Below are 23,756 nucleotides of genomic sequence, written 5' to 3'. Positions count from 1 at the left end.
CTTTAAATACTAATACAAGCTTAAAATTTCCAAAAATAATCCCAGAAAATGTTTCAGCAGGAACACATTGTTATAGAACATTTTTCTAGTGACCTCTCAGCAATACTATTCCAGCTGCTCTTACTTGGCAACACAATGTTATCACCTCTCACCGCTTTGCTGTAAAAGCAAATTATTATCAAATATTATTTTTAATGTGTTTCTAAAGTAGGAAATAGGTCCTAAACTAATTTTTACAACACTAGTAGAAGCACCAATGATTTATAGGTTTCTGAAACATAAATACAGATGTTTGCATGCATGTGTGTGTACATATACAGGTACATATAGACACATAGACAGGTAACATTTAAAAAGGGCAAAATCTTCTCTCAGATATAAAGGGAATGGAAACACTGCAGTACGTGATTTTAAACCAAAAATAAAATGACACAACTAGCACAAAACCACCAAGTTATTTGCTACAGAAAGAAAAATAATAGTTTTACTGTGTATTGTTATTGAATAAAAGAATAAATTAAAACTAAATACAGTTTTCTCATTTGCATTTTCTGTAGGAATATTCTTGCTCCCTGCAGCAAGGGTACTTACCTAATACATAAGAAAAAGGCAATATTTTTTACCAGAGAACCAACTCTCTTTGAAGAAGCCTCAAATCAAGCAATTCATAAAGCAAGTGTAGTTTATTCTTCAAAACAAATTATGCAAAGATAAGCCATTTCTATTTAAGTAATTTATTTCTTATGTATTCACTCATAACTGCTTAGTTGAACACACAGAAAAAAAGATTTCTCTATCAATCCTGTGTAATAATTGGGAGACAAAATGCAATTCTTTTTCTGCTTCATGCATAAATCAATACATTATTGTTCTTTCTTCAGGACCATCTGTGCAACACCACTAACTTCAAATTATTCATAGGCTCTAAGGCCAGAGGGGACCAGCGTATCATTGATATGATCTCTTAGACATTATAAGACATTTAAATTTCAGCAATTACTCAGAACTGAGCACAGTAACTTTTGTTCTCAGTAACACCTGTATAACCCCATTCAAGGGGCGGCAGGGTAACGTTAAGCTGCAACTGAATGCTTTTTGCCTGTCAAACTAGCCCCTTCCTACTTTCCCTCACCCCAGCCCAAATTAAATACTTTATTTTGAACAGAGCTGTAAAGCTAGATGTTTTTTAAAATAAGATTTACAAACCACACAAAGTTGATAAGAACCTGATGAAGTGTACTGACTTCATGATTCTGACAATGCCAATCCTATGAAGTTATTCTTTGCACAAACCTTACTAAAAAAGCAGCTGTATCAGTCCCCAGGATCATACGCTGCTTATCTAAGGATTCTGAGGGAAAGGAAGCGGTGGATAGATATAAGAAACAATTAATGATCCTGAAACCTAAAAAGCCAGATATCTGACATCATTTAAAAAAAAAACCAACCAAACAAACAAACAAACAGAAGAGCCAGAGGAGTTGCTGGGAACTCACCTCACATTGAAGCAGAGAAAACAGACTAAGAATTCTAATTAGGGACAGATTACCACAACACTTGAATAAACATACTGTGATAAAACCAATACAGTTTACTATGAGTAAAAATTCTCCAAGTTCACAGGTTTTTGGGGTTTTAAGAAAAAAAAAATAATAGAAAATAGGCATGAATTAATGGAAGGCTCCCTACAGATAGTCCAAACGCTTCTGATATGCCTCCTTAAAAATACTGAAGGAAACAAACAAGATAATATTGTTACACATCAGTTGATGAAGACTGAGCCAGGATTTCAAGGATCAGAAAAGCTGGCTATAAAGGATTTTAGGAATCAGTACTATGTCTGTATTATTTAACAGTCTGGTGAAGAAGAGGAAATTAACTTACTTAAAGTTCACTGTCTCCAAAACTTTTCAGAAAGAGCTATGCTGCCTGCGACCATCAAAATGGATCCCAGCTGTGCAACAGCAGTTTAGGAGAACCAATTATTTGGTGCACTGTCATCACACCTTTAAACTTCTTAATGTTATGGCTTCAGCTAATTATGTTAATTGCTTGTCACATCATCATAAAAGAGTAACCAAGACTGAAAAGATTCAAGGAATAACAAGATACACATTGAAACATTTTGCATTTGCATCCAGTAATCTATTGCCACGCAAGAACTACCTTTTCCCTTTCAAGAACAGATGAATCGGATTAGTTCAACTCTAGCTTCTTTTCTTCAGTCCCTCTTATCCCACCTTGCAATATTACAATAAGAAATGCTAAAAACTAGAAAACAGACCTAAAAATATGAGGAAGCTATGGCACTTGGCATTGTTAATCTGCAAGATTAGTAACCATAGATTATTTGAATAGTGTTAAATTTGCAATAATTTAAATTCATTAAGAGAAGCCAAATTTCACTCTTCATATCATTTTACTGATTCATCAGAAATTTATAATGTGAAAACATGTTTTTCTCTGAAATAAATTACTCATTACTGGTAAATTCCAGATACCAAAATCATGTGGATTTTCAATTTCCTCAAGTCTTTTTTTCCTCCTCCCCTTCTTCCATTAAATTAAAAGCTGATCCTAACACATTCACAACAGATACAGCTATAATAAAAAATAAATAAATAAAAATTGGAAATAGGAAAGCTCTACTAAAGACAACCGATCTCTACACGATTCAGAAAAAAGCCAGTATACCTTAAGATATTTGGATGTGAGAGTCTATTCATAAGTTGAACCTCTTTCAGCATGTTTGCTCTGTTGCTGTTCAGTGTGTTCATCTTCAAAGCCATTACCTGGTCTGAAGTTCTGTGCCTTACCTATAGGATACAAGCAAAAAATGGTAAGGATATGAAATGCAAGACTGAAAAAACAGTAATGTTGTAGTACAACTTAGAGATCCTTCATGACAAACAACTTGATCTATACTCTGATTTCTGTAGTCTTTATCACACAGATGACTTTCTATACGCATACTACCCAAATGTGAAAAGGTATTTTGCTCTTCTCTTGCAACTGGTGATGACAGAAAGCTTACGAAGTTGAAAAAAAAAAAATTATCAACTTCTTAGTACAAGTGAAGGAAGCCACTTACTTGTCCAGGGAGAGAAAGTTTCCTACTCCAAGACCTATGAAACTCATCTTCGTTCCACCCATATCCCTCTTCTTTTCCCACTGCAGTGGTTGGTGTCATTGTTCCACTGAACGTGTTATGAGAGGACCTGCTGGTTGCAGCTACAGGGCAGAGTCCAGAGGTATTCAATGTTTACTTCTGAACCAAGACCACGAACCAGATTGTACATTCAGTGGACAGAAAGCATTCATACCAACCCTGCTGCAAAGCAGAGAGGTTACTGGACACAGTATTACCTAGCCTAGGATGTTCAGTAGTGGCTGCAGAGTGTCAGCATGAAAAAGAGGATTTCTCTAGCAACTGCGCAGAACCAGCACACCATTCAGAGTTACCTTCCCCAGTCAGAAATGCATGATTTCTAAATTGATACTCTCAAACTAGCCTATTTGTCATCAGCAAACAGACCAATGTTATGTAGATGTGTGCTACTATCAGAAAGGAGTTGTCACAATAGTGCAAGACTTGCCAAGCCTTAGAATGCCCTTGCAGTTGGGCATTCCCACATGCATATCAGTAGTATTCATGGAAATTGCTTTCCCATTATTTTCTTCCTACATCAGTACCTGCAGCTCATAAACAGAAAATGTGTACTTCTCAAAGCACTGAACTACCACCATGGCAAACTCATTCATGTTTACGGAGATTAGAAAAAGTTTAGAAAAGTCTGTGATGCAAGAATTTAAGACTCTCATCAGCTTTCTGATTTAAAATAGAAATCTACATTATGATGTAGGTACATACAAACTACCTATATTTTAAACAATGGCAGCCTGCCTCCTTTTATTCCAGGAGACTCTGCTCACCTTTTCCAATAAAAGGCTTCTTTAGCTGTGATACATGAGTTACAGAAAGAACAGCTGAACTCATGATAAGCAGATGCAACAAGAAAGCTGGGTATGTTTTTTGGAGGTGAGGCTCACTGGTAGGTCTGAGGCAGCAAGTGATACCCACTTTCAAGGTTTATTTGCACACCGTATCTTCAAGAACAAGGGGCATACTTCAGCTAAACATTCTCACCTAAACACAAAGCACCGTAAATTCAGCACAGGGATGTACTAGGAGGAAAGGGTATCATGTTTCCGATGCGTGCCTGGCTTAACGCCTCCGAGTTGCCTATTCCCATCCAAGTTTGAAGTATAGGGTACCACTGGAAACACCACAGTTAAGTGTGGTAAACAACATCGAGGAACTGAGTGAGTAGAAAAATAGCCCACAGATGCTTTTTCTCCTGCTTTCCCCCCCGCCCATGAGCTCCTCAGCTGCCTCACCCACAGTCACCCAGTAATCCCAGTGCAAGAAAGATCAGAGAAAGGAGGTGGAGAAGTATATAAAAACCAGCACTGAAAACCAACAGCAAGTTCATAAGCATGGGGCTCCTCATTTCAGTGGCAATACTGGCTTTAAAATAAAACTGGTCGAACTACAGCTTTAGTGCATTGTAAAATAATCTAGAATCCTTCTGCACGTAACCTGTCTTGCCTGTTTGGCATGCTTATTGGTTTTAAGCGGGATGATTGCATGTTAGGTTGATGAGGTTATTGTTACTTGTCAGGTTTCTTGTGTGTATTGTGTGCTTTCATTAATTTTTAATTATGCAGCTTTTGCATACCCAGCCAATTTGAATGAACAAGCTAAGCTGGACAGGTCAATGTCTATACAGACTTTTAAAAATCTATATTTTAGTTATACATTGGTCTTATTAGCAGTAAAGCTTTGGCTGAGGAACAAAAAATTTTAAAAATGCTTTCATAGACTTAAGAAAGGAAGATTTGTTCCAACAATGCAAATTTAAATTAAGAAAAAAGGACAATTTGAAAGCTATGTATCTATATACACAGCAGCTAAATCAGCACACTTCCTCTGGGAGAAGGGTTAGGAATCTTGGGTGTTGTGGTGGAGTAATTTGGGATTTGCAGGGAATAGGAAAGAATTTGAACGAACTTAACTCCTACAGGAAGAGAGATGCTCTCAGCAGAACTTCCTCAGAAGTAGCTTTCCACTAACACAGAAGCTTCAAGGTCTGCCAACAGGGAATGAACAGAGGTAGAAGGTGAGCAGGAACTCAGATGGAGTGTGGTCTTAAGCAGTATTTGCCTTCTCATTAACTCTGCTAGCTACCTCTTAATTTCCTGCCCATTTCTATAATTCACTCAGTTCCGTGCCAAAATTTCAAGTTGTTTTGCCTCAGCTCTGAGGTAAAAGTAGAACCTATCATAGGACCTTCTTCCTTGTTCTTTGCCTTTTCCTTGTTCTGACCGCTCTTCTAGAGCTAGGGAAACCTCAGAAAAGAGGGTGGGTAAGTTTTTGGGGCACTGTGTCCTGCATGCTTCCTGGATTTTCAGGTCTGATACGCAAGAGGAAGTGGTTAGCAACTGCTCCTCAGTACTGTCCACAGTACTAACTCCACATCCAGAGAAAATTGAGCTGCTTTTGCAAAGACAAAGTTTTTCATCCTCCATTTCAGAAGGATATTTTGGAGTCTTTTCAGTCTTGACAGACTGAACAAGGTTCAGTGGTGAGGTCTGGGGGTTTTTTGTTCATTTGTTTTATAAAATCATTTTCACCATGCTTGGAAATAGCTCAGCTTTCTAGCATATATAGCATATTCTGTCCATATAACTGATCTCTAAACAGCACCCAACACTGCGCTATGCTTTGTTTCACTTAAAGGGACACTGTAAGGTAATGCCAGCGATTTTATTTGAACTTCTGTATATTGTTCTGATGTTGGAGGGTGTATTACTGCCAAACCTGATAGAACAGCAAATCACCTAATCAAACCAAAGGAGAGGTGGGAAAACAGGGACTCTTCCTCTCTTGCTACCTACCCTTTAAGCAAGGAGGAAGAATCAGAACTGAAGGTGGGAGGGCATCTTCTCAAGAGGACAATACCCAATATTATGAGTAAAATCAAATACCAGTTTATATATTATGGAACACAATGCTAATCACTTGGAGGATACCTGAGGGTAATTGTGTTCTCTCCTCTGAAGCACCACCAGCAAACAGTATTTCCGTGGCAAGAACGGACTGCCAACAGAGAACAGACAGGTCCTATCTTTAAGGTCTCGGTCAAGCTCTGGATCATCTACATAGAAAGAGCTATCAGTTACACTACCCTCTGTGCCTGCTTACCTGTCAGTCATACCCTAGACAAAATTTGGGTCTATTTTGGCATCCCTTGCCAAAACCCTGCCAAACTGTTTAGTTTTAATTCTTCATCTCCTTTCAGGCCACCTCTGTGCAATGAAAGCATGGAAGTGATGTTTCAACCACCTGACCACTCCAGAAGTAAAACTAGTCAGTATTTCGGAAATATTGTTGATCCAATTTAACATTTGTTTACAAGGCAGTTTGCCTCAGGCATATGCCTGTATACTCAACATAAGCAGGGATTCACTCATGCAATTCAAACCTTTCACTGATGCAACTAGCAGACTGCTGTAAAGCTATTAAAGCTGTTGACATTATTATTAATTAGGGTTCCTGGCATATCAGAGCAAGTAACCTTTCAGTGATGTCTGGATGATCATGTCTCTGCTTAGAAATATTCTGACAATCCTACAGCTGCTTTCCCATGCTGCTTCGCACTCGCTTCTGACTTCTCAGTCTGCTTACCTATGTGTCTCCATCTCCGAGGTCACAGTAACCAGATATTGCCTCCCTATTTTATTGCTGGCAGGCAGTTAAACTGTCCCTTTGCACTCTGATTCTTCTAGGATCAAAGTACTTTGTAAGTACGTTGACCTGGCTATGGCTAAGTGCATGGCCTGCCTGCTCACTGTGTCTCCAAACCATGTTCTGATCCTGGACCTTGCTGCTTTCTTTAGAAGAAGGTGAGAAGTAGGGGAAGTCATGGATCCAGGTACAGAAATAGTAATATATTTGAATGAAATCTCACAATAGTGATTGAGCAGGGCTCACATTCAAAAGAACTACTCGCTATATAAATGCTGTACCGAGTTCACACGAGGAATATCCTGCAAAAATTGGTGGTTTTAATTTTCAGCTTGCTGCTTAGCTACAAAATTCTTTATTATTAAAAAACCCTAAATATAATTTAAATATTTATTTATTAAGTCATACAGATATGTCAGGGCTTTCTGAAAACCCAAACCTTTATATTACTTCCACTTTTTGCCTGGACCGAAGGGGGAGGAGCATTTAAGGAATAGCTGAAGTCTAGCCCGATTTCATCTTTCACAAGGCCTTTTTGACCTTTACTATTAACTGTGCCTTTCCAGGTGTCCTTGGAATGAGCATCTGAAGAACATTTCCCAATATTGATGTTATAAATCTGCCAGTAAAACTTTCAGTTTTGCCCCTAGTTTTTCACTGCATTTTCATTATTTTCCAACTATATAACGACGATTTGGAAGTATTTTGTCACTGTTCTCTTCCAAAACTGCATTTAATTGCTTTCCAGTTTTTCCTTACCTTTCCTCTTCTGGTATCCAGCCTCAATGCTTAATTACTTTTACAGATCTTATAGAGCCTACTACATAAAATCATGTTGCCTCTCTTATCTCTAGCACCCACACTAATTCTTCCTTAATTCTTTTACACACCACAATCTTCATCTGGCCATTTCACCTTCACCTTTCCTGCCATGTGTCCAAAGTACCATTTTAAAAGCAGCCCTCTCTAGTCCAAATAGATGACCTTCCCTGAGTTTGCTTCCTGTTTCTGAGCTCACTGTATTACCTACAAAAATGCTGCACATATTATTTTTACTTATACTGGCTCACCAACCTTACACTCACCAATTCAAATGTTTCCTCCACACTCAGCCTGCAGCCTTCATGTTAGTGACATAAAACAGCAAAGGTCAAATGACTTTTTATTTATCTATGCCACCTTCTATCAATCTCTTTTCTGTAACGGTCTAAGTGTCTTCATCTGATTTGCAAGTATTTTCTCTTGTGATTACAAGAGATTAAGACATTACCTTAGTTACCTTTCTAGGCTGTTTGCACTAACTATGCTATATAGTATAACTCTATGTTTGATTGAAGAAAAAGCTCCCTTTACTTGAGAAGACAAACCTGTTCTTCAGCTCAGATCACAGTTTGTAAAACTGGAATCTCAGATGTCTTTCTAAACATTAAAATGTACCCACAGTCAGATACACATATTCATAGTAGTGATGCCTATATCAAGTCAAAAATCTCACGTCACTAGGAAAATTTGAAGTGACAAATAGAAGCTTAAAGAAATACATCAGTCCAGATAATATTAAGCTGCTACGTTGATGCTAGGGAGTCAGATTGGGTTGTAGTGGTTTTCAGAGTAGTAGTATATAATGTCACTACACTCTAACTTCTTGTAGCAAAAGAGAAGCCTGCCAAGTGTAACAAAACTTTGCCAAACAAAACTAGTCAGTGTGTGTTACAAGAGCTTTAGCACAGGTTCAGAAGATGTATAGAAACTAGGCACAAAACAAAACCCAAAACCTTTTAAAAGCCTGACAGATTGTGACTCCACTAATTTCTATTACTAAAAACAGTTGTGAGAAATACACAGAAGAAGTTGGAGCCTTTACCATCTTCCCTTTAGTACAAAGGCTTGATATTGGTCATCAAAGAAAGATTCTACTTCGGTAACTTTAGTAACTTCTAGCATCACCAATTCAGCAAAGTAGCAAGTTCAATTACTACAGCATATTCCACACCTACAGTCAAACGAGTTCTCCAATTTTTTTGCCAAACTAAAGTGAATTTATAATTAGTGAGACAGCGATACCGTTGATACTTTGTAAATCCATTTGTGTGTGCCAAAACCCCCTCAATTTTTCTTTTGTATTTTGTTTTTCTTCATTGCCCACTGTAATGTAGAACCAGGGCCCAAAAATACAGCATTCATTTATTTTAAACAAACCATTTATTGATAGGAATCTCTGCATATCTCTCTGCCATTAACTTGATCTCAATCAAATCATAAAGGCAAAAAGAAACTACAGTCTTATTTTGAGAGAAAGCACAAATTAATCAGAGGACTATTGTTCCACAGTTTTAGATGAGAGATAAACAGGCACAGCCCGGGTGGGGAAGTTGACCGATTTTGTAGCCAGTTCAGCAGAACGTAGCCATATAAAATTCCCTTTGCAATCCAGGAGAAGGAACATGGGCCCACCTCTTAAGTACCAGGCAAGAAAATGCAGAAGAGCGTTGTTATACCACAACCTCAGTATATACCTCAAGTATGTACTTTATACCTGAGTCTAGTATCATAGTCTGGAAAGGAAAAGAAATACTGAGTTTGAAGTACAGAACTGGGAGCTTATTCTCCATTTTTAATGTTAGCTATCATCAGCTCACTGAACAGCCCTGGGCATGCTACTTCACTTACTTTCCTTCCCTCTTTAACTGTACCTATAAAATGAAGGCAATACTGCTATCTACCTGCCAGGGAAACCAGAAGTTTGACATCTGCAAATGACTATTGTAACATCCAAAGATAATACATAATGAGATACTGTATCTGTGTCCTTATTTTCCTATTTAATTTGTAATACTTATGGTTAAATATTTCCTGTGTTACTATGGGTTTATCCTGTATGAAAGATGATGGTATTTACATAATCTGCAGATGCTTTTGAAGCAAGAAACACTTCAGGCTGAGTTTTCCTGACATACATTGCACCTTCAGTCTTTCACAGTATATTAACAGTTTGGTACTGAGCACACAGTCCCCACCCACTGTACCAATGATGCCATCATCGCTATTCATCAAACACATTTGTTGGGTTTGTTTTCAAAATCTGTATGGGAACCCTGAGAGAAAGTTTTATTTTGGGCAGAAATAATTTCCCTACCTTTCCCTTATAAATCTTTCAAATAAATGTTACCATGCATGAGCAAGGAAGTCAATCTCACATTTCAGAACAGAGCCCGCTGGCATACAGCTCTTGCTACCATAATCACCGTTGCAGCACTAGGACTTGACCACAACCACAAATAAGAAGGGAGCAGGGAGTATAAAGGAGCTACATTTTCCTTACTTGAGGATACTTAAGTTTTTATAAATTGCTACATTTAATAACTTTCAGGCTACATCCAAAAACAAGATTTCTAAATAGTTTCTTGTTATTTAAGCCTTCATGGAACTGCTTTTCATAAGAATTAAGTTCTCCTAGCATAAAAGTAGCCAATTAAATATACCATGCAATTTCTTATGTGTCTCCTCATTGTCAGTAAAGGCTACAGATTGGATTTGCAGGACTTAATTGCAGGCAGCTGATGTGAAAGTTACAAACTGTCATTAGTGACTCAGTGTTAGAGGTATTGTCAGCTACGGATTAGTTAACAAAGCAATGCTGTCTCAGTATCGATTCCTCCAGTGGATGTTTCATAGCTCTGTCCTCTCCTCAACCCCTAATCCAACAAGACCATCAATCAGAAGGCCCCACCCACGCAGAGCAGTGCCTGCTGCTGCCCAACACGAAGGGCCATGCAGCCACCCCGAAGCACTCTCAGGCACAGCAAGATTGGTCAGCAGCCATGGCAACCCCCAGACAGAGGGGACTCACGAGGAAAGGAGAAGGGAGTCCCTACAATTTGGGTATGGCATCAGCAGCTACTGGGAACAGGACATTTCGGATGACTTGCACACAGAATTCCCAACAACTGGAGAAGTAAAGAGTAACAGAAGCCGTATCATACAGGTTTTGGGCTTCCTTTCTCTAATCATTACTAATAGCTATTAAGGGAGCTATGAGGAAGCATTCCCTATGGATCTGAGACTGTAAGCAACATTTCTGTTACTGCCATCAATAATAATTTGCACTTTTTATTTTTAGATTTCATATTAGTCAGTAACACATGCACATGTAATACCATTACACACACATTCTCCAGACACAGGCAGTGAAATCCATCACTGAAATATATTTAACTTTCCCCCCTTCCCAATACCAGTAAATAAGTGTTCAGAGAGGTGCATCACAATGGTCTTAAGTGATGCACTCTTGTTCTCTAGGCACAGTCGTGTTAATACTGGACATATGCCAACACAGTTATTTGAAGAACAATAAATCAGCACCTGTCTCTCAGTATCAGCTATGAATGAGCTTACACAAATGTGCATGTTTGCCAGCTGGCAAAATGCAGAAAATCCCAGAGCTGCCAACCCAGCACATCTCCATCCAGAACAGAAAACTAAACAGATCATTTAACTGTGCTTGAGAAATTATTATGGAAAACAAGACAAAAAGCCTACAAACATGTCTGTGCCAAGGGAATCTTGCCATCTGCTTTGCCCCTGGGAAACTGCACAATGATACTCAGATTGGCACAACTTTTCTTCCAGAAGAAAATCAAAGGCCCAAAGGACTCAGAAGTCACTGTACTAAACACAAAATCCAACCAGGGGGTTATCTCTTACTGCAAGGTCCCACTTGTTACAGTATCAGAGCGCCTTCCTTACTGTTGACAGAATTTGCAAGCATTCTCACTAGTTGTGAGGACAATAAAGGCTTACCTCAGACATTCAACATATCAGCTGCTCGACAAGAGTTAGAAGAGGCCAAGTTTCCAAACAGGTGCTAAGTACATTTCAAAATGGACAACTTTACATTAATATATATTCATCTTTTTGACTGAGTATTCTTTTAGCATCAAATTTGTTTCAGTGATTTTTGTTCTGGCTTTCTACTAAAGAAACAAATCCTTCACTTTCAGGGTATAATGATAGTTCTGCCAGATTTCCAAAGATTTCTTTCTTCAGCAGAGAAGCTAGCTGACCAAACCAGAGAAAGTGAAACATAGTGTAAGCAAAACTCTCTTTCCCCTGTTTGTTAATTTGCTTCACTCAGCATAGTTTTAGACTTTACTTGTAGTGATGCCAAGTAGGACTGCAGGAAACAGTATTACGGAAATATGATTTTGAAAATTTTCTTAAAATTTTTCAACACCACTACAAAAGGCAAGGCTTTCATTAGATCTGCTACCTGGTGACAGCTTTTGAGTCACTCCCAGTGTTTCCTCAGCTGATGTTATAAGGTGATTATTACATGCATATCTTAAGACTTCTAGTCAGACAATAAATAAATAAAAATCAGGACTTATTTCAGATAACAAATGTGAACTAGCCCTCCATTCTACTTTGTATTTCAAAGCATTCTCAATTCTGCTAAATGTTAGAGTAAGAGTGCCCTGATATATATATATATATATATATATAGGCTAATTAAGTGATAAGGACTAAGATGACAGCAACTTGGCACCTCAATAACCAAAAAATCATTAGCAAGGAGAAGACAACTGTCTAGTTTAGTGGTTAGCATACAGATCATCTTAGCAGTTGGTAGAAGGGTTCCAAAAGGCTGATACTTCACGTCAGTGTGAGACAAATCAAACTTAGAAGACTTCTACTTTGACTAAGAAAGCAACAGCGTCCTCAGGACTTATGCCTCATCTCAGTTCCAGAATGGTGCTTCTTCCTACTCCTGACAAGTATCAGAGTAGAAAGAGACCGATTAGAACCACCTAGCTGATATAACTCAAGAGCTTGAAACGAAGTTTCGAAGTCATTCTAGCCTTCTTGGCCAGTTTATATAATACACAGAGTGACTGTATTCCCAAGCGTGTTTTAACGCTGTAACTTCACATAAGAGACCTTAAGCCTCAAATATCTTGCTTCTGTCATCTTGAGCGAGGTGAAAGAGTTTCCTCCACTAGTCAAAAGGGGAAGATTTTCGGCTTAAAATTGAATCCCATTAAAATAAGAAATGAGACCAAAAGGCACGTGTGGACAAGAAGATTTGCTGTCTGTCTTTCTAACAGGCATCACATCACACAGGGAAGGCAGCGACAACTGCGATGGCTCTATCCCACTGTGACAGAATTAAAGAAGAAATTTAGAAGAGGAACAATACACCACACCTGGGCAAGAGAAGACACGCACTGCCCAAATGGGTGTCACTTCTCAGTCACAAGGTATATTCCCCATGCCTACAGGACCAAGTATTAGATCTGCATAACCAATACGTAGAATAACCCACTTACTCATTCCCCACTCATTTTCCAACCTACGAGGACTTCTTCTGCCACTATATGTCATAAGCAGAGCCTGAAGTATCTTATTTTGCCTGATGTAGCAACACCAATCTCAAGGAGAAAAAACCCAAACACTTTGGGGGGGGGGGAATTGTCTAGACCATTAGTTTCCAAAATTGGTGGCCTTAAACTGTTGGTAGCTCTAAGTTTCTCAACACTTTGCCAAGCTTAATAAAGAACATTCTAAAAAAACAGGATGGCTACAAATATCACCAATGAACCAACAAGAGGGAGAAGACAATTTCTGGTTGGCGAGGCTGCACCCACAGCCATTTAATTTTTAAAAATAAGCACAATTCTTATTACAGCTTCTAGCCATTGGGCCTTATTATGCCTTTTTTCACTACACTAAAGAGTACCTTCAAACAACTGTTTTCTAATTATAAAACCATTTATGCACTGCAATGACATCCGTTTTTATATACCAAACACGTTAAAACCAAAGTCATTCACAGAATCACTTTTCTAGTTATTAAACCAATTTTTATTGTTTATTTTTCCCCATGTGTTTACACCAAGTGTTATAGTTCTCCAGCTTCAGAAAAGTAAAATATCCAATGCTGAAAAAGTATTTAATACATACAACTAGACAGTTTCCTACATATACTTCATAGGGTAACTAAAATATAATACCTTTTAAGCCTATCAAATAGTCCCACAAATATCAAGGATACTGTGTGATCTCACCTCTAATGTTTTACAAAGTTTTTGAAGAACACCTACATTTGTTCAGGCCCCTGATCAGACTAATTCCAGAGGCAAATCAAAGAGGATCCTTTCCTAGTGCAAACCTTACACTAAATGTTCAAAACAACACATTAGAAAATGAGAGAACTTTGAAACTGAAGCAGTAAGGACAAAGAAAAAGCGCAAGATAGATTTGAGGTTTCCTGTGAAATTTCACATTATCAGCTGACTTCTACTTCAGTGCTGCCTTCAGAATATTTTTAACCTGAATACCAGAAATACTTCGTTATGAGTTATGCAGAAAGATATTTTTGTTGTACTTCAAATTTCTAAATCGACAGTGTTACTGTTTTGTTCCTTAAGACAAAATGATAATCATTCTAAATAGAGAAGGTATGAGGAAAGCATATAGAGATGATGGAAAGCAAATCTTCCAGATGCTTTCTCACTTCCTCGGCAGATTTTTACCATCCCTCTACCAGGAGCTTCTGTCCTCCCAGCTCAACCAGATGAAGGGGCTGTTCATGCACGTCATCTTCACAGGAAGTCAGAGTAGCCTTATCTACTGCTGGAGGTTTTTCAGTCCAGTGTGGCTTCTGATGCAACCACTCCTCTCTTGCTCAATAAAATTGATTCTTCAGAGACACCTGGGAGTTAGTATCTTCCACTGCAGTAGTCTCTACTATCAGCTTTAAGGAATAGGTTAACAAGATGTCCATGAAGAACAACAGCTAAAGATGCTTTTGCCCTGGGACAAAAGGATGAAGAGCAAGATGACATGAAGTGTTTTCCAACCCTATGCTTTTGACTCCATAAATCTATCAAGCAAAGAAAAACACATAAAGATGTACAGTGTGGTAGGAAGGCCTAAACAGTAATAAAAATGCCAAAGCTTGACGTAAGCAAAACTTGCAGAATGCAATTATGCCTACTGGGCAAGAATTAGTTTCCAGGAAAAAAAAGTAAGTGGAATTATCTCCAGTACGCTACTGATGACAAGAGGAAAACTCTTGTTACTGCATTGTAAGTCTGGGGACATGATGTAAGTTCACACAGGCACTGTGTTAACCAAGCTATGGTTCCAGCAACACTAAATCTCATACACAACAGCTACCATAAAGAAAAACACCTACACACAATTAGTCTTCCTATCGTCCTCTACATGAAAAACACACAAACATTCTGCTCAGTTAAGTGATTTTATGGAGATATTAATGTCACCTTGAAGAATGTAATGTTGGCCTAAAGACTGGTGACAAAGCAATGAAACCATTCAAAAGCAAAAGCCAGAGTTGTACTAAGAGCCAAATTCATCCCTTAGTTTGGTATTATTATTATTATATTATAACATTTATATATATATTATATATAATATATTATATATTATTATAATATAACATTTTTATATATATTTTTGTATATATATAACATATATAACAAAGAAACCAACTTTTCCCTGTTGTCAGTGTTTATGTTGAGAGTTTTGAAATAATAATCAAAAGGGTATGTTAGGATTAAGAAAAGTTTGTCTCCAGTTGGAATGCCCACAACCTCCTTGATTTATGCTGACATTTAACCCCTTCCCCCTTAAAAGAATTAATGGGTAAAGGTATTGGTTTGACAGTCCTGAAGACTGACATCCCATTTATGCAGCAAACAGGTGCACGCAGAGGAGACAGTAAGGACTTGCTTGCAGAGTCCTGGGAGTGTGTTGGGGCCTTGTCCTGCGGGAGGGAGCTCAATACCAGTTCTATTCTTGGCCATCCTGCAAAGACTGGCAATAATGCACAGACTCGCATTTAGATTTAAAACACATTGACAGTTCAAATATTGCAGTGCCTGTCTATCTGTCAAAACCCAAGTTAATAAAGATTCCAGTTGTGGAAAGTGCTGTCTACAAACTCTGAGCCACGGGTTCCAATATGTTCTCCGGTGGGATTTTGCCGAGCATGGGCTGAAAACCAAGCAGCAGCTCCCTTGCCTTGAATTCAGATTCTCTTGCCCTTTTTTCTGCACCTTTTCCATGTCCTTTTTGCAGCCATCGTCTCCTTTTAAGCTGAATTGGCATTCCCTTCTCTGCATGCTCATTTATAAAACTACTCAAATATCTCCTTCCCTCCTTCCACATATTCACAGACATTTTACTCTTGGAAAAAGGCCTCCGTTGACATGATATATCACTAAATGCCACAGGAAAACTGAACCCTCTGTCAGTAATGAGTTGCTAGTAGAGTCAATAAGCAAATAGACAGGACCAGCTGTAGAAACAACTGAAACTGGGAAGTTCCAGCTATAAAAGGATAGTTTAAAAAAATAATAATAATAAAATATGGCCTGGCTACACCAAAGGTGGTTCTAGAATCTTCTATAATGGAAGATTAAAGGACAGGCTGAACATAGCTGCCAAGAACAGATCACATATACTTAAGCCTGGCTCAGCTAAGGATACTGTAGTAGTTCTCATAACATCCCTTCCTAGCTTTACATTAATTTTAAAATTAGGTGATAAGATTTATCAAGCTAATTGTGTAAATGTTTTACAATAGCAATATACGTACATGAACACACAGACTTCCGTAAGACATCTGACTTTGTGCCACAACCCACTACAACTAGATTAAAGACTGGCTAACGATAGCTCAAGATACAGTTGTACGTGACAAAGCAGCATAAGATAGATAAGTCTTTTACTGAGCTTCCAGAGGAACTGAGCTAGGCCTGCTGTTACTCAATATTCTGCATTCACTTCCAGCTCACTGATGGAAGTTGCCACTCAGAAAAATTTGAAACTTCTAAGTTTGTAGCATTAGCCTGTTCACATTATTTCACTAAGTAGTGAAGGCCACTTCATACCTTAGGTCCATCTGAGCAAAAATTAACATACATAAATGAAAAACTTCACTACAAACAAGGATTGAAGGCTACAGAACAGGAGACCCACACCCATTAAACATAAGGTACTAATGTGCTACAATAACAACAACTGGTGTGCGTTATAAAAGAGTATGACACAAAGCAAAAGGATAGTTTTTACATGTCGTTAAGAACAAAACTAGGGCATTCTGAGTAAAGATGTCCACTTTAAAAAGAGAAAAGTGTTGGAGAAGAAGTTGGAAAGACTTAAACCTACATTGCAAGAACTAGGTCATTCCCAGAGTGGGGGTGGGACAGGAAAGAGACAGAAATTGTGACTACTTAACACACCAAAAGGGTCAAAACCTAACTTGATAACATACATCAAGTTTTATAGGGAGGAAAGAAGAGGTACTAAAAAGACGCTGGCCCAGCCAAAACAATACAAAGAACAACTGGGTGGACTAACAGGTCCAGAGACTTCAAGTTAGGTACAAATTTACAACAGTGAGATTACACACTGAGCACTGGAATCCATGATACTGTCTTTGAGGTCTTCAGTTCAGAACTGAATTAAAAAACCAACAACGGGGGGGAGGGGGTATACATGTGTTGTATGTGGTATCAATATATGCTGTAGACAAAATACCAGTTACCGGTAAAATATAATTACCTTTGATTATGTGGCAGTGTGTGTGTAGATGACCTAATAACTCTTCCAAGCCTTAACTGTTTGAGAAGTCCATAATGCCTTTATTTTTAAACATATAGTTTAACCATGAGACATAGTGGGCAAAGTATAACATGAAAATAGATAGTCATGACAACCAAGACAGATACTTTTTTTTTTTTTATATCAAGTGACCTGTCTGTTCTCATAACTTTTGTGTCTGAAGTCCTATGAGTTAGTCCCTCACTTACTCTTTTGTACAGTTCTTACCCTGCACTGTTTATTCTAGTTAGCAAGTTCTGTCAAACCTAGGTCAGAGGCCAAAAGAAGAAAGTGACATCAAATATTTCTGCACTGGACTCCTCAAGGCCTGCAAAATTATAGACAAACACACAGAGATATGTTAATCAAACAGAATGGTAATCAAAATAGTCATAAGGCACAAAAAAAAAAAAAAAAAGCTCTCAATGAGTCACTTTGGGAAAGCCAGATCAGTAGTATCTCTCAGATCTACGACAGTCAGATGTTCCAGAGATCAAGCCCACCAGCACGACAATGTGCCTGAGAGACACAGTATCATAAATGACACAAAACATAAATGATACTAGATAGTGTACATTAGAGGTAACAGAACTACCAGTTTTATCCTAAGTATATTACAAGTATCTGATACAAAAGAATTATATACGTGCTCTTTACACTACCCCTAAGCACAACTCCACACCAGCCCTGTTTCTCCTTTCACATTAGACAGCTGGATACTGCTTATCTTTAAGGCACCTTGAAGACATTAAATAAATACGAGAAACAGGATCCTAGCCTCAGGCACAAGGTATGTATTTAGACAGGCGCACCTTCCCTGATCAGTCAGCACTTTTGAAACTCAGAGCACATAAATTTGACCATACAAAATAAAGACTAATAACTAATTGATGAATTGAGGACCATCATTCCATTGTATTCAAATAGAAGGCCTTACAGCATAAGCACACACAGCATGAATATCCTGAGGATACTGACCCATTTGCACCCATCACCCCTCTTGTTAAGTCAACCAAAAGTACGCTGCCCTCTCTTTGTATTCAGACTTGGCCTTGCACCTGGATAGTGCTAGTTTCACAGGCTATGGAGTCCATACATCACAGAATAGCACTAACATATTTCCAGCATTTGTTTCTCAAGGGTATCCATGTCATATCGGCACTAAGATTCATCGTATCTTGCTTTTCATACGGCTTTGAAGCATCTTATAAGACATCTTCATAAATAAGCCAGACAAATGTGATCTAGAAGGAACTACTATAAAGTAGCAATGTAAAACCATAATCGAAAGAGTAGCTAGTGCTTCACAGGTAAACTGGTAAGATTATCAGGTAGGACTCTGGAGGAATCTGCCTGAAGTCAAACCAGGGAGTGAAGGAGGGCCAAGCACTTCTGAGACAGGATTAGAATTCAAAGTGATCTTGAAAAATTAAGAAATGCTTGAAGTGGGGCAACACAAAAAAAAAAAAAAGGGAAAAAAAGCAGCATTAATTAACCCAGTAGGGATTACTAGGTAATATCTGCTGCACAAGTGCAAAAATGGGAAAACTGTGTAGCCAGAAGTTCTGCAGAAAGGATCTCAAGTTATAGGGGACCATAAACTGAGTGCTTAGAGCTTGGTGTTCTCAGTAAGTATGCTGAAATGGGAGGGCTGATTTCCATCTCAAAATTTCTCTTTGGAGGCGCCCGTGCTCAGCTGCTTAGTATTTCGGCTCTAAAAGGCAGTTTATTTTGCATTATGACTTATACAGGTTATAGCGAGGTGGGTGTCGGTCTCTTCTCCCAAGTAACAAGTGATAGGACAAGGGGAAATGGCCTCAAGTTGCGCCAGGGGAAGTTTAGATTGGATATTAGGAAAAATTTCTTCACTGAAAGGGTTGCAAAGCATTGGAACAGGCTGCCCAGGGAAGCGGTTGAGTCACCTTCGCTGGAGGTATTTAAAAGACATGTAGATGTGGTGCTTAGGGACATGGTTTAGTGGTGGACTTGGCAGTGCTAGGTTAACGGTTGGACTTGATGATCTTAAAGGTCTTTTCCAACGTAAACGATTCTATGATATTCATAGGCTCGTCTTTGCCCATCCACCATTAAACAAATATTTCATTAACTGATTTTTTTTTTTTTTAAGGTATTATGCACCTTTTTCACTGCTCACATGAATAACCTTCCCAGGTATATGCTTAAGATACTCTAAGCAATATGTCAGTACAGTTTGTATTTCATAAGATGGAATTTTTTTCTCCGATGACTAATTTCAAATAGTATATCTCTTGACTCCTGCAAGGTTAGAAGCACAGTTCCAGGTGGTCAAGACTGTGGCCTTGTTGACTTGAAGTCTGTCTTCAAATTTGATCTCTGCCTGTCCCAAAGATAATCTTTGGAAGGCTGCACTAGCTTTAGCAGTTTTGTCAGAGCATGTTCCCTTACAAATAGAAATTATTTTTCTCCTTGTTATACATATGTCAACTCTCTAGCTATTGGGGAAGGGGGAGCTTTCAACAGTTAAGCCCATCATTACAATAGCAGTGAGGTGTCCCTGCACTACAGAGCTAATCAGAGTGACCCAAACATAAATTGTTTTCCTCCTTTTGAATTATCTTCTGATAGTACTGCTAATTAGATGGCTAGGCATATTTAAAACAGTAGAAGAACTGTCTGCAGTGAAATAACTATTCTAGCATCCAGAACTTCCCAAGACAAAACCATGAATTCTTCCCTGGATGTCGAAAGACTTCACCATTCCTCAACTGTCAAAACCCTCAAATTCCCTAGTGACCACACCTGTACAGCAACACGACCTTCCCAACATGCAAACACACGGAACACTGCACAATTCTATATTGGATCAATGATCCCTGTTTTCATGTATACATGAATAATAAACTGCAAAAAGTCCATTTTTAACATTCAGCCAAAGTGCTGAAGTATTTCCAGTCTCTCTCAAAAGTTCAGCTACAGAATGCAGAGCCACAAGAACACCTGAAGGAATTTTACAGCAACTTGAATATTTAGTACTGGCTTTGAACCTGAAGGTATATTTGACTAGAAAAAGATCCTCGATTTTAGTCTGACTGCTGTTCCAACACACAAATTTTATAATGAATAGTATCTATTTCCAAATACGGTATTTAGTTTCAGTATGGTGCTTATCTCCCCCACAATTACTTATAGCTCAATCAGCCCTTACTGGTCTTCCAAGCTAGGAATTTAAAGGTTTGGGATCATGGCTGGGCATTGTTCATTGACACAAACAGTCTTTGCCTAGCTCAATCTTAAAAGCAAACCTCAGTGTGCTGCACTTGCAGTTGAAAATTAGAACAGGCACTAGTCAGTCAGCTGCTTCAAACTAGATTGCTAATAGTTTGACAAAGTTTATTTTTTCTCAACTAGTTTCTATAATATTTAGTATTCAGGTGAACATGAATTGGAAGTGTTATAATGATGGCTAACAAAATGAAAATGCTAGTTTAATACTTTATGCTGAATAAACCACAAAGTTTAATTTGTGTATGAATAAAGGTGCACTAGAAATGCTAAAAAAATCATTCATAGCACATATGACCATTAATATATACATCTAAGCTGTAATGTACTCCTATTCCCAAGTTAAGAGAAGGCAACTTCTATCCACATCCACTGTGATAGATTATATTTAAAAAGGAGTTTACATAGAAAAGGATGGAGGGGAAGAAATCACTGAAAACAATTGTCAGTTACATAGCAAAACAAAAATCCCAAACCCTCAAAACAGTCCAAGTGTTCTTTGCTAAATCACTTAAGTGAACACAACGTATGATACTCACAAAACAATAGACAAATACATAATTGAAAAAGCTCTGGTGACATGGGGTTTTTTGAGACACCTTTGCTAATTTAAAGGGAAGGCTTCATTGCTCTTGTAAAGTTACTTATCCAGTAAGTCTAGAACTATCCTGGATTTTTCTCAAGTTCAATCATTTAGCTGGGAGCCTGCAGATCAGACTGAACTTTAACTGTGTCAAACCATGAGGCTCTCCCTCCTGGAAGCACATCAAGGTTCTTGCATGAAATCTGATCATCAGCACAGTAGGATTAATGACAGAGGTGGTCAGGCTGATAAACTAGCAGAACAGAAACCTGCTTAAATGAGTATGGAACTGCATCTAAGATAAGGTCATAATGCATTCTCACGCCTTTGTGCCAAAACTGAAGCGAGACCTTGTTTGAAACTGATGTGAAAGAAAAAGCTTTATCACTCATTGTCTCCCTGCAGGAGGTCTGTGGTTGTTTCTGGGAAAACAGACACTAGATACTCAGACTACTACCATCACTCTCTTACAGTAATGCCACTGATTGCAGACTGACACCATGTGATGTCCAGTTCAGCTTACTGAAAGGGGAATGGCAGGGGAAGGTTTTTAAAGAGTTAGCAGACTTACTTATGCACAGGAAGGTAAATCGGGTATCAAGGATTTCTCTCAATCAACACAAGTTCTCAAACAGATGTTCACCTGTGTATGCCACTACCTGAGTAAACCAAGTGCTCTCTTAAAATAAGATATTCTTAATAAATCAATTACTATGAATGCTGGAAATTTACCTTTACTTTTAGCCACTTTTTTCCCCCACCTACTTTTGTTTCCTAACAATCAATAATACCATACCTTTCTGCTGGATATGCAAGCACCTTGCCTCAGGGCGCTTCTCCATGATGTTCCTCACCAATGCACTGGAGAATATTATAGCTATTTCACCCAGTAAGTCTGTTCAGAGAGTATGTAGCTATTCAACTACAAAACTTTTTGAAGTCCCAACATAAATATGATTGGCAATACCACTATAGAATAAATTCATAATCAGAGCACTGGAAAATCCAAGTATTAAAGAGGGCAAAATCCTGAATTTACAGAATAGGAAAAGACACAATGTCTAATCAGCAACACTGAGATAAACTTAAGACAAAACTATTCCAAAACATGAATTCTGAAATTCACAGAAATAAACCAAGGTCTGTTATTCCCCAGTTACTTATAGATGATTCAAGTCTATTGGTACCCTTATACACTTCACAGCAGCTTCACCATAAAAGCTGTAAAGATGAGTTCCAGTGGCACACAGAACTTTAAAAATCAGTTCATTTCATGTTAAGAAATGTCTGGATACAAAGACAGTTGCTACAAAATGCATTACAGAAGGTTTTCCAAACAGGAAAATAAGAAAAAACAAAACGAACAAAAAAACAAAAACAAAACCTTGTTTTCAATTGGTTTACAGGCTGGCTTTATAAAGAGCTGACCTGTACTGAGTCTCCTACACACCCCAAATAAAATTCTTCATGTCTGCCCATTTGAAAGAATTAAAAACTTGTGTTAGCGGAAATTAAATTTCATATTATCCAGCTAAACAGAAAAACTTCTGTGGAGTGACTTGCCTTTACACAAAAGGAGAGGTACATATGGAAATCTGAATGCCTTTGGGTATTAAAGAAACGTAAAAATAATTTTCATTTTCTAATTCACATAGCTATTCACAGCAATAAAGCTGGATAAGAGGGTTTTTTTGGTTTAACTTCTTAAAGAAAAGACCACATGAAGTGTCATGGAATGGACATAATATATTGTGAAATAAAGTTTTCTGGCATTTCACTGAAATAATTTGGAGGGTGACTTCATTTAAAGTCAGGAACTAGGACAGGAAACAAATTATTTTTGCAATGCCTGAAAGCCTGGAAGTCAACTCAATGTCCTATTCCTCTACAATAAACCGTACTAGAACAGTCAGAACAGCAGAAATACCACCAGCACTATAAAACTGGGGTTGCCTGTATGGTTTCACAAATTGCTTTACAAAGGTCTTATCCACTTCCCAGATTCATAGCAGCAAGTCACTGACGACATCAGATTTTCTCATTCATACTATTTAGTTCAAACCAATCTCTGATTATTTGAGTTAGATGCATGGCATAACAAGCAGCAAAGGAAACAGAGGAGAGCAGCTAATTGTATTGTAACTTCACTGCCATAAATTTTGTGGTTGCAAATTCAGTAATTGTGTAGATCTCCTAACACACGCATCTAGTGTTGGGAGGCAAAGACTACCAAAGGAATGAGTACAATCCCTCAAAACTAATAAACTAGCTAAATTAAAGACATTCACACTTATGAGAGAACCAATAGCCATTGGTGTGTAATACACTACATGAATGCAGAGACCAAAAGATAAACCAATTTTTTTTAGCTTTTACTGTTTCTCCCAAATAGCCTCTGCAACTCCCCAAATAAATTACAAGTGATACAAAACAGCTGGAAGAGTGACAGAGGACATATTTGAGACCTGCAAG

At 38.1% G+C, this 23,756-nt stretch overlaps 1 protein-coding gene across 1 annotated transcript in view; it reads right to left on the bottom strand.

Annotated features, from left to right (window-relative positions):
• TESK2 (testis associated actin remodelling kinase 2) overlaps positions 1 to 23,756 on the bottom strand; it is an 85,864-nt gene that overhangs the window by 53,542 nt on the left and 8,566 nt on the right. The window contains exon 3 of the mRNA XM_076340323.1: positions 2,695 to 2,816. Coding sequence (XP_076196438.1) covers positions 2,695 to 2,816 — 122 coding nt within the window. The remainder of the gene's footprint in view (positions 1 to 2,694; positions 2,817 to 23,756) is intronic.

Source organism: Aptenodytes patagonicus, chromosome 5 (assembly GCF_965638725.1).
Source record: "Aptenodytes patagonicus chromosome 5, bAptPat1.pri.cur, whole genome shotgun sequence".
Classification (NCBI taxonomy): domain Eukaryota; kingdom Metazoa; phylum Chordata; class Aves; order Sphenisciformes; family Spheniscidae; genus Aptenodytes; species Aptenodytes patagonicus.
The sequence above is the reverse complement of the archived record's forward strand: the minus strand, read 5'-3'. Positions and strand labels throughout refer to the sequence as shown.